This window comes from Colias croceus, chromosome 6, assembly GCF_905220415.1.
Source record: "Colias croceus chromosome 6, ilColCroc2.1".
NCBI classification, from domain to species: domain Eukaryota; kingdom Metazoa; phylum Arthropoda; class Insecta; order Lepidoptera; family Pieridae; genus Colias; species Colias croceus.
This window is the reverse complement of record NC_059542.1, coordinates 875,664-888,627: the sequence shown is the minus strand read 5'-3', so window position 1 is coordinate 888,627 and position 12,964 is coordinate 875,664. Positions and strand designations below refer to the sequence as shown.

Sequence of the window (12,964 nt, the reverse complement as noted above, 5' to 3'; positions counted from 1 at the left end):
GCATTTGCTCCTGAAATATTAAAAAACAATTCTTATATATTATTTCCCTTTAGAATTTTAGTTTAATGATACCATTAACGTTAACTAGTTTCACTACAACAATTGCAGCTATTATAAAATTCCTTTTCAAAACAGAACAGTTGTAAATATAATAAACGTTATGGATCGATTTGCATTCGATTTCGATTTAAACTCGATATCGATTCGAGAACAGTTTCCACTCGAATAGCCTCATATATTTATTCTTGTGATTGATTCCTTGAATTATTGTTATTGTGCGGTTATAATTTAATTTTAAAATGGCAGATATTGATATAAATGTTTTTAAGGATTATAATGTGTATACTTATTGGATGAAAATGACTGTAGTAACTAGGTAGTAGTTGTCAGTATGTAGGTTCCGTAGGTTCCATACGACAAAACTTGGAGTAGGTACCTAAATACTTGTATATCATTTTTAAATGTCGGTAAAAAGCTTAAAATAAGCTTAATTAATGATTTTTCGTTACGAATGTTTTACAAAATGAAATGTATGTTATGCAATGGTTACAACCATTCACCCATCCACCCATCCTCTATTCGTCATCACTACACACATCATGAATAGATTAGTACCTAAGTAAAGAATCTATTTTTATCCGGCTAAAAACTTACTTTTGCACCAAAGATCCTCGCAGCTCCTGATCACACAAAGCCGCAGAAAACAAATCTATTTACATTTAGATTTTAAACATTAACCAATCTTCTAAACGAAATCATTAGTACCCCTGCAGTATAAATCATTGAAAAATCTCTATCGCTAAAGGCATTCAGCTAAGCGCGATCCGATCTAACATTACATAAATTTAAATTAGAAGCACCCTTTCGTTTCAATGTTTTCGAACGCTTTTTGCTTATTGTGCTTTGTGTGCCATAGATTCTGTTGTTTGGGGATGCATATGCGTATTTTATTAGGAAAATGCGTTATTTTAAAAGTATGATTGATTCATTACGATTCAAAAAAAATAATGCTCAAATTGTGTTTTTCAGACTTTATCAATTCTCTGCCTATATTTATGTAAATTATTAAGTCTACGGCCAAAAACCCTATTCAATTACATGTTTCAAAAAATAATTTGAATTATTCATAATATTAACAAATACAAAACCTACATGGTTTAAAAGTTCATCTATTTTAACCCATTGAGCCCCGAGCCGAGCGGCCCGATCGGTCCACGACACAATAGATTTTCTATTGTGTCTGTGATTCCGGGGCCTGAGTTATTAAAGTCCAAGTTTTTCATGTCTATTTTTAACAGACAAGTTTAACATTCTAATTATTTATATTAACTTATAATACATTTTTTTTATTTCGCTGAAATAAATGGTAGTTATTACACAAATGGTACACACACATAGCTTTTGCCTACATATTAATTTGATTAATCATTTTATTACAGCGCTTTCGTGCTTCATACGATATGTTTAAAACAATTCATATCCAAATAATGGAGAGTCAGGAAGGTAATATAGCTATTTTTCCCGCGCGATTTATTAAAATGGCGGTATTCCAATATGTGAGTGCAATCGATGAATGGTTGGAGTTGAGAACTTTTAGTTTAGTTTTGAATCAGCATTTTATAATTAAATAGTTGTTTTGAAAGGTACCTACAGGTTAAATTAAAATATTGTCATAGATTTCAGATTTCAGCCTGCAATGCGTAAAAATTTCACCATTTGCCATTTTAAAATTTGTTAAAATAACATGAGTTCTTTAAATTTTTCATGAAAATTTTAATTCGTTAGGTATCAACATTGATTTCTATACCATTTATTATCACATAAAATTACCTACTCAATATGATGCTCATGCAATTCAATATTTTTCGCATTCTCCAATTTTGAGTACCTGCCTTATGTCGATAATAGCATAATAATGCTCAGGCGTAAAATAGAAAAAACCTATTTAAAAATCTCCCGTAATTATAACGACCTAATTCCGTAATCTCAATCTAAGTCCATATACCAACTGTCAAGTAAAAGAATGGAATGAAAAAACCGCCTTATCCGAGATCTTTCCACTACGGAGCAAAACGGATATTTAGCATAATGAGTCGCTTGACGTTTAGCGAGAAAGAGATGGGTGTATTAGTTATGCTACAGGGTAGAAAGAGAGGGGTAGTCGTTTTGAGACAATAATGCAATCTTGTTTCTAGGCCATTTAGTTTAATTAGTGGTAAAGGACAGTGGACGATTTGTTCGCGTTATGTTTGAGATAGTCAGTCAGCGGTGAAGGGTTTGTCATTGTTCCCACTGTTTGTGTACTAAGTATTGTGTGATTTATGTAATGCTAGCACATAATATGCAGAATGGGATGTGCTGTTTTCTAGGTTTTTAGTATATCGAAACTAAATAGATGAAACATTAAACGTTATAAACATTATGTACAATAAGTTTTCTCTTCGTCCACATTTATCATATAAATATTATGAGAACCCAATTAAAATATCCCTAATTTCATAAAAGTATGTAGGTATGTTCATACATCTCACAAAAATTAACTTATTTTCCATCAACACATTTGTACGACCAAAATCCAGAATCCTAACCCTAAAACTAAATGAATATTTTTCTTCAACCACTGTCCCAAACATTTCCGTCGAATTAACCCTTCAGAGCCGCCAGCGAGGTCGTAACATTGAAACATTTAACATTTAGTGCGCCGCTAATGTTCCGCGCTAAATTATCTTTTAAATGTCAAATGTTTCTCGCTTTTTAGCGACATGGTTTGGGTGAATGATGGAGCTTTTTTAGAAGTGGTTTGTGAAGGGTATCTTAATTTGGATGTATGTAGATGTATTATTATTAGATGCAGTGTATACTGTATTGTGTAACAGGTTAATAGTGAATTTATTATATTGTTTTCATTATTTGGTATGTAACGTATTGTGATGTAAAATTATATTTAATGAATTCTATTCGTTGTTTGATATCAAAATAATTTAATATAAACAAGAATAATCATAATTCAAGTCACACCAGCAGAATGCCGAAGCAAACTAAAATTTACCAATATGCTCCGTTATAAACTTGGCTACGAAAGAATCTTGGCAGTGGCGAAATTTGAGGCGAAATTAACAAAAAAATAGTTCATAAATCATAGCGGCCAGACGGACCGACCGACTAGATTCTGAATATGAAATGAACCACCATTCATTTGAGGGTTATTCCTTTGTACGTTTTGTGTTCGGGAATTAATTTGAATCTGTGCATTTGTAGTCAATGGGTCTCGCAAGATATATTGATCATTTTTTTGTTTGTGTGTTCCGTGCTTCAAGCTTTTTGCTGTATTTTTTAAGCTTCGATATTGCGATTCAGCTAATTTACGTAAGTACATATTTTACAATAGATTCACAAGAGTGAGAAAATTGAATTGCCCTGAAAAATATGAACATTGCTTCTAAGGAGCAGAAGATTGAAAGATTTACAATTTTTATTAAAATAAATCTATGAAAAATACATTATTTTGTTATATATAATATAAATTATAAACCAAAAAATTATTTTTGTTCTTAACTTAATCGTGTTCCAGAGAAACAAACTTTCTAAGAATAAATTAACCGTACCTTTAAAATCGTACCTAAAAATGTAAAAGATTCTTTCAACAAATGGGAATAGCGGACAATATGAGTTTGAAATATGGGTTCAAGAAATCCTGCTTCTGAAAAATTGTTCGAAACAAATGAAGAGAGAAAAAGTTGTGGAAAAAACAAACAATGGCATAACTGGGAAGGAAGCCGTGAGTAAGTGCCGGCCATTGTAGCAACGAGGGTGTTTTCTTTTAATTTTTTGCTTTATAAATTTGGGATTACAGGATGTGTATCTAGGTACGTAGTGGCGTTTTGTTGGAGGGTCGATTACCTTGATTATGGTGTTGTACTTTAAATGAAAGTGTTTTCGTTGTGTTATTTTTGAACGTAAGAATCAAATGACTAATGAGACTTTTCGCGTGATAACTAACCATCAAAGCATTGCTTTAATTAGTTAGTAGTGTCCTAACAACGGTTTTGGAAATTTTGATGAAATTGTAAAAACAAGTAATTGGATGTGTTGAATAAGTAGAAATGACATCAGTCCATTCCTTAGAGTCCATTCAAATATTAAACGTGTAAAATTACACTTAATCATATTTTCATTTAAACCGTAGAAATTTACAAAATTTTCCGTGTTTTCACAGAGCTTTTCATAGCAAAAGAAATTACAAAAAATTGTTAGGTATATTGCCAGTTACTTTACAGACAATAGCAAAAAATTCCAATCTCGTGAACATGATCATGCACGACCAGGAAGCTCTAAAAAATATAAACCGGTGGATGTTTTTAAAACGTTTGACACTGGAGCCCCTATTCTTGCACCACATATGTCTAAGTGGGACGTCGTAATTAAAAGTTGGGGCACTCAGCTTAGGGTAAGTTAATGCAATTACAGCGAAATTTTTCGCGACATATGGCCGATAGAGCACTGGTTACGAGCTTAGGGTTGAATGCGGTTTCAAGTCGAACGAAAATACTATCGTTTTTGGGGCCGTTTTTAAGGAAAACGTTAGCCACGAAAAATGCAGTTTTGTCTTTTTTATTTAACAGCTGCTCAGTCTGGTACTTATTAGTTATAAAAAATTGACCAAACTTTGTTTATATACAATTTTTGATTTGACATACAAAGGTACCTATGATGTGGAAAGAGTCACTACACAATTTTCATGCCAGCTCTTCTTAATAGAACCTGCTTTCCCGACGGAAAATATCTAATTAGTAATTGCCATATTAGATAACGATTCTAGAGGCGCTAAAAAGAAATCTCGTAGAATGCATGCCTATTGGAGTTTCAATTTCAAGACAATTGAAGCATTGATAGTGTTCAATACCGTCTACGTTTAGTTCCTTATCGCAAACTAGATGGCGCCACGTTAGAATATCTCGAAGTTGTAACTCGCTTGTGATTTGTTTTTTCTATGTCATATATATAATTTTTTTTTGGCTTAATTAAATGCCTTACCAGCAGCAGTGGTGTTTTATTATCGTGAAAGTGAATTAGTGACAGTGTACGCAGCGACATCTGGTGCCGAAACCCGGGAATAAAGGACTTGTAAAACCGTGAGTAAAGTGAACTAAGTGGACAATAAAGACTTGTAAAAATTCAGTGTAGTGATAACTGGGACTTAGAAAAAATTCGCTTAAAAGTAGATAACTTGGACTTAGAAAAAATTCGCTAAAAATTAGTATTCATGGACTTAGAAAAAATTGGCTAAAAATTAGTATGCATATGGGACTTAGAAAAATTTATGCACACTGGACTTAGAAAAATTTGATAAAAATTATTATACATTTTGGACTTAGAAAAATTTCAAACATTTTGGACTTAGAAAAATTTCAAATATTTTGAACTTAGAAAAATTTCAATAACATTAAAGATAGAAGAAATGGATCCATTAGTTGCTCAGCAAGTGGAAATACATGAGCAAATAAATAAAAGTTTTTCAAATTATAAAAAAACTCCAAAAGAGAGACTGACAAACGTTTACATAGAAATAAAATTAGAATGTTTAGAGGCAAGTTGGAAGAAGTTTACCGAGAATCATTTGAATATTATATCAGTTGCATCAAAAAGGGAACGCGAAAAAACTCCCTATTTTACCGAAGAGATCTATGATAACCTAGAAGAAATTTATATTAGTTACAAATCAAAAATGAAAGTTGATCTTGGTTCCAGCTCAGCGAGTTCTTCTAAAGTCAGTCCATCGAACGTCACCTGTGTAAGCAGTGAGGTGAAGCTCCCACAAATACAGTTACCCACATTCTCCGGTAATTATGAAGAGTGGCAGAGCTTCCATGACATGTTTGTCTCTTTGATCGATAGAAATCCATCATTAAGCCAGGTTCAGAAGTTGCATTACCTGAAATGTAGTTTAAAAGGCGAACCTGAGAATTTATTAAGGAGCTTATCGACTACCGATACAAATTATGAAGAGGCGTGGGACAGATTAAAGCGCAGGTATAATAACAAGAGATTCAACGTCAACGAAATTCTAAAACGTTTATTCGGTCAAAAGCCTATGTCTAGCGAGTCGGCTACAGCAATCAAGCATCTTATCGATACCACGGAGGCATGTTTGAAGGCTCTAAAGAATTTAGATATTGACGTGTCTTCGTGGGATGCGATCATTAATTTTTTAATAGTGTCAAAATTAGATTTAGAGTCCCGCCGCCAGTGGGAAACAGAGGCTGGCCGATCCCAAACCGACAGCATCCCAAAATGGAGTGAGCTCGTAACCTTCCTGGAAAGTAGATTTAGAACATTGGAGATGCTAGTAGGAGAATTTAAACAAAACATGAAGAATAGTATAAGCCCTAAGCAAACAAGACAAAAATCGTTTCATATAATACAAGATAATAAAAAAGATACTTACAAAGAAAATAGTAAAGTCTGCGTATGCTGTTCAGATGCTCATTTATTATACCAATGTAAACAATTTGGAGGCAAGTCTCCCGAAGAGAGATATGAGTTCATTCAAGCCAAGAGACTTTGCTTCAATTGTTTTTCATCCAACCACAACGTGAGGAGCTGTCACCAGTCGACGTGTTGCCGGCGTTGTGGCAGAAGACACCACACCCTGCTGCATATAGAAAGAGATCCTCCCCCTGTGTCTGGGGAACCATGTACGAGTAAAGGCCACCAACCGACGAGTTTAGATGAGAATCGTCATTATGATAAGAAAGTGGTAGCTCATTTTGCGAAAGATAAACATCAGGTTAAGGTGCTATTAGCTACAGCATTAGCTAGGATTAAATCCGCAAATGGTTGCGTCCAAACCGCGCGAATATTAATCGATCAAGGCTCTGAGGCTTCTTTTATTACCGAAAGTACTGTACAATATTTATGTCTTAAGCGTACACCAATAAACGGTTTAATAACTGGCGTAGGTGATGGTAAACTTAGATCTAAGCACATTGTTTCTTTTGAGTTAGAATCTCTACATAATCATGAATTTTCTGTTTCAGTAAATGCATTTGTGTTACCATCTTTAACATCGTTTCTTCCGTCGAGTAAGGTTTCCATTTTTGATTGGCCAGAGCTCAGTAATCTACCTTTAGCAGATCCCAAATATGGTTCACCTGGTAAGATAGATATTATTTTGGGAGTTGATATTTTCAGTCAAATAATGTTGAGTGGTTTCTTGAAACATCCTATACATGACGGTCCTATTGCACAGAATACTCATCTTGGCTGGATCTTGTCTGGAAGAATAGGCGAAAATGAAGAATCAAATCCTAGAGTAGTAAATTTACATTTACAGGTTAGAGAAGATAATATTTTGACACAGTTTTGGGAAATTGAAAGAGAACCAGATTTAATAGGAAAGAAACTTACGAAGGAAGAAATCAGATGTGAAGAAATTTATGAGAGTACTACCACAAGAAATGAAGAAGGTCGTTACGTAGTGAGATTGCCATTTAAGGAGCCAGATCCAAAGTGTGTGTACGGAAATTCCAAGGAAGTTGCTTTGAAGAGATTTAAGGTATTAGAAAGAAAGTTTAAAAAGAATTCTGACTTGCACGCTGAATATGAGAAGGTTATAGTCGACTACCAGAACCAGAAACACATGAAGCCGATTCTAAGTAAGGAGGATATTGAGTATCCGTTTTCCTTTTATCTTCCTCATCACGCCGTGATAAGGGAAGACAAGGAAACTACCAAACTTCGTGTTGTTTTTGATGCGTCGTGCAAGGGGAATAATAACGTATCATTGAATGACACGTTACTCGTTGGACCTAAAATTCAACAAGATTTGCGCCACATTTTAATGAGGTGGCGAACGCATATTTATTGTATTGTGGCAGACATCGTACAGATGTATAGACAAATAGTGGTACATGAAGATGATTCAAATTTCCAAAGAATTTTATGGCGAGCTGATCCATCGCAACCCATACAACATTTTAAGCTATCGCGACTTACCTTCGGTACTGCTTGTGCACCGTATTTGGCGGTTAAATCACTCCAACAATTGGCTCGAGATGAAGAGTCGAAATATCCACTTGCCGCAAAAATTACACTTGAAGATTTTTATATGGACGATTTGCTGACCGGTTGTAATTCAGAAGAGGAAGCGATAGATATTTATACAGAGATGAATCAATTAATGTCAAGAGGTGGGTTTAAGCTCCAAAAGTGGTGCAGTAATTGTCCCAAATTACTGAGTTATATCGAAAATGAGAATCAATCTTCAAAGGATACATTTATTTTTAAGATCAATGATACAATTAAAGTGTTGGGTATTTCCTGGAATAAAAACATAGATAAATTTGAGTATACTTACAATTTACCGGAGTTAGATGAGCCTGTAACCAAACGGAAAGTGTTGTCTGATATTGCGCGACTTTACGACCCTTTGGGTTGGGTTGCTCCTGTCCTGATTACGGCGAAGATCTTTATGCAAACACTGTGGAAATCTGGATTGAATTGGGATGAAAATCTTTCGACAGAATTATTAAACCAATGGCTACACTTTAGAAAAGAGTTAGATGGTATTCGAGGAATAGCTGTTCCTAGGTGGCTCTCTACAACGAAAGATAATCCAGTTGAGCTTCACGTATTTGCTGACGCTTCTCAGGTAGCTTATGCTGCTGTCGTCTACCTGAAAACCGTGGACACCGAAGGTAATACTTACGTAAATGTAGTCACATCCAAAACTAAAGTCGCCCCAATTCAGAAGGAGATATCCATCCCAAGAATGGAGCTATGCGCGGCGTTACTGGCTGCCAAATTAATTTCTGAGGTTGCACAAGTACTGCAGGTACCTAAAGATAAGTTGTTTGCCTGGTCTGACTCGACCATAGTGCTTGCATGGCTCCGTGGAGAACCCAGCCGTTGGACGACGTTTGTAAGCAACAGGGTCTCCGAGATTTTGACTGTTCTAGATAGTGATCAATGGAACCATGTTGCCACTGATCAAAATCCAGCCGATTGTGCCTCTAGGGGTATATCCTCTCGAGAACTAATCCATTATGATCTTTGGTGGCATGGTCCTAAGAGTTTACGCGAAAACCATGTTTATAGTACACATTTAGATGTTGACACTGATGTTGAATTACGACCTTTAAAAGTACTTACCAATACGATGCGATCTGATGAAGAATTTATATGGGAGCGGTTTTCAAATTTAACTAGAATGTTACGAGTTTTATCTTACTGTAGAAAATTTCTAAAACTAAGGGAACCTAAAGAGTTAAGAGATGTTAATAAAAGAATTACGACCAATGAAATGAACACTATATTAGATATAATTGTAAAAGCTACCCAAAGACTATATTTTGAAGATGAAATTAATAAGTTAATGTCTCGAACCGGAAGTGTTACTAAAGGAAGTCCACTGCACACTCTTGCACCCTTTCTTGATGAAAAAGGGTTGCTAAGGGTGGGCGGTCGAATACAACTGTCTTCTGTGCAGTTTAATAAGAAACATCCTCTAATTTTGCCCAGTGAGTCTCATCTCACTAGGTTATTAATATTGGATGCGCACCAGAGAACACTTCACGGGGGTCCACAGCTTATGATAAACTTCTTGAGAAATAAATTTTGGATCCTACGACTTAGAGAAAAGGTGAAGAAGTGCTACAGAGAGTGCATGACTTGCCTACGTTATTCTCGTCAGGATAACAACCAATTAATGGGCCAGTTACCTAAGGTTAGATTGACTCCAGATAAACCATTTAGGTCATCAGGTGTTGATTTTACCGGGTACATAGATATTAGGTTTTCGCCTGGTAGAGGATCGAAATCCTATAAAGGCTATATTTGTCTATTTGTATGTATGGCGACTAAGGCGATCCACTTAGAGGCTGTGTCAGATCTTACCAGTTCTGGATTTATAGCTGCATTCAAACGCTTTGTGTCTCGAAGAGGGCACTGCCGCGATCTGTACAGCGACAATGGGACTAATTTCGTTGGTGCGGATAAAGAGCTACGTAAAATGTTAGGTCAAGCAAAATCAGAGTTGGCCGACGAAATTGCTAATTTACTTACCGAGGACGGAACCACTTGGCATTTTATACCACCACACGCGCCTAACTTTGGAGGGCTCTGGGAAGCTGGTGTTCGTTCAGTGAAAACACACCTGAAAAGAATTATAGGAGACGCAATACTTACCTTCGAAGAACTGACAACTGTGTTGACCCAAGTAGAGGCGTGCTTAAACTCCCGTCCAATTTCAGCAATTAGCGATAATCCAGATGATGAGATGCCCCTCACACCTGGGCACTTCCTAGTCGGTGAACCATTAGTTTTAATTCCTGATAGCGATTATTCAAAGACCTCTCTCACAGGCCTTCAAAGGTGGAAGCTTACTCAACGGATGGTTAATAATTTTTGGAAGACATGGTCAAAAGAGTATTTGGTGACGTTAAATAATAGGTACAAATGGTTTTCAAAAAACCTCTCCTCCTCGCTCCACCGGTCCTCTTTCGCTCGGATTGTGTTAGTGTTCAGACGTGTTTTTTGCTGCGCCGCTTCTATAAAACCGGTTTACCTTGACTACTTAAACTACGGACTTTTGTCAAAAATGTCTAAAGTACAAAGATCTCCACCCGGAAACAAAGTGCACCATGTCTCGTCTGAAAATGATATTACTAGACTTGATCCCGAAAATACCTTAATTGGAAGAAGGCAAAAGAGGCTTCGTACCGATGTTCACTCCTCCGAGGAGAAATCTTTGAAAGAAGAACTACTTGCTATGCTTACTACTTGGAAAAAGGATCAAGATACGACATTCCAAGCTATGAGAACTGAAATTGCTGAGTTGAAACAACAGTTAACTGGTATACAAAACCAAAATATAGAATTAGAAAAGTCTATCAATTTTTTGTCACAACAGTATGAAGATATCAAAGAAAAACTCTCTTGTATGGATAAAGAAAGGCGTGAACAATTGCTACACATTTCTACTTTAGATAATAGAATTGATGATATGCAAAAAAAGGCGAAGTTCACAGTTTTGGAGTTTCGTAACTTACCTCAAGCACAACAAATAAAGTCTGAGACACAACAAGATTTATTTGATATTGTTCAAAGAATGAGTAATGCATTAAATATCGAATTACAAAAATATGACATAAAGGATATCTTTCGAATTAAGGGAAAATCTGGTAATTCAACAATTATTGCAGACTTTACATCTGTGTTAACTAGAAATAACATTCTAAGTGCAGTGAAACAGTATAACAAAGATAACTCACAAAAATTAACCTCCTCGTCTATAGGACTACCTGGTCCAAGCTCACCAATATTTGTATCTGAGAGTTTAACAGACAAAGACAGAAGGCTATTTGCTGTAGCGCGTAACAAAAGTAAAGAATTAGGTTTCAAATTCTGTTGGACTAATAAGGGAAGAATTTTTGTGCGTAAATCTGAAGGTAACCCTCGCTATGAAATTAAAACGGACTCTGATTTGTTAAAGTTAAAGTCAACCTGACTATATCACTTGTGCCAATTTACATTTGTAGTGTTTAGTTTTCCAATAATGTATTTTAAAGTCTTTGATATATTTTTAATGTACTTTTCTCAGTGTATCCAAATCCTAACCACAATCTTTCAACATTGTAAAAGTATTTTACATCTACCCGCACTAACTCACATAGTTACTTATTACATTCTGTACCCTATTGCAATTACAGAAGATACAATTACCATGTTTAACTACACAAATCGTAAAATTATAAATTTCTTCATCATTCAAAACAAGCGTTTAACATTACAGTTTGAGTGCATTATAATATTATTTGTAGCCTTTGTAGCCCTCAATAGTTTTGTGGTGACATTACATATAATATATTACACTAAAGTCTTATTAAATCATTTATTTGAATTGCAGTTTGTTAAACATCTAAAACAGATTTCGGTCTCTTCGTCTTCACTAATACTGTGGTATAATATGTTTGGCAAAAAATCAACGAAGTTAATTATGGATTTTTATTTGATACTAAATACAATAATTATAGATTTTTCAATTGCTTTGTGTTTGGTGGAAATTAAAATTCAGTCTACTTCATCATGTGTGTTCGACGGTTACGGGGCCTTGAGATTTAATTTTATAAATCATGATATTTCTGGTAAGTCAAGTTATAACCTCATTTATCATTTTTTATTCAAAGCTCAGTTACATAAAGATAAATGTCGTTTCACTAGATTTTTGGTACCAGAAAATGACTTAAACTATACTTATAACTTGAAACAGTTTATGTTAAAAATCTATCGATCTAAGTTATTGGACCTGTTTGTGAGTATTTATTCATCTTACTCGAATAACTTAATTTTATGTCCAAATTATTATTCACCTCTGTTATTTTATCCTGCTCTATTGTCCTTTCATTACCCCGTAGACGTAGGCCTCTCAAACCGTGGGTAACTCCAGGATTATTGAGATGCATGCGTCATAGAGATAATCTTTTCAAAAAACATAAAAAATCCCCAAATGATGATTTAATAAAGCTGACCTATAAGAGATATCGCAACTTTTGTAACGCGTTATTACGTAAAGCTAAGATAGATTATGAGAAACTTGAATTTGCTAAGGCAGGCAAAAACTGTAAACAATTGTGGAAGGTCATTAAATCTGTTATTGATTCTAATAAACCGCAACCTACAGCTCACAATCTAATATCTAAAAATGAATATACCTCTATCTGCGCCATTAATAATTATTTTGCCAATGTTGGAAAAAACTTAGCGGAAGCAATCCCGTCTTCTCAACATAGCTACGTTGCTCCTGCTCACCACTCTGAATCTTTTGTTCTCTTAGCGACGGATGACAATGAAGTCCAGAATATCATTAATTGTATCAAGAGTGACTCCTGCCCTGGATGGGATGGTATCTCGTCTGCTTTTTTAAAAAAACATGTTAAGGTTCTTCTTGCCCCACTTACCCATATTT

The 12,964-nt window shown here is 35.1% G+C and overlaps 1 protein-coding gene across 1 annotated transcript; it reads left to right on the top strand.

Moving 5' to 3' along the window:
- Positions 1-5,725: 5,725 nt before the first annotated feature.
- On the top strand, positions 5,726-11,506 carry LOC123692601. The gene has a single exon (XM_045637364.1). It carries the CDS (start codon positions 5,726-5,728, stop codon positions 11,504-11,506), a length of 5,781 nt encoding a protein of 1,926 aa, XP_045493320.1.
- The last annotated feature ends 1,458 nt before the right edge of the window (positions 11,507-12,964 follow it).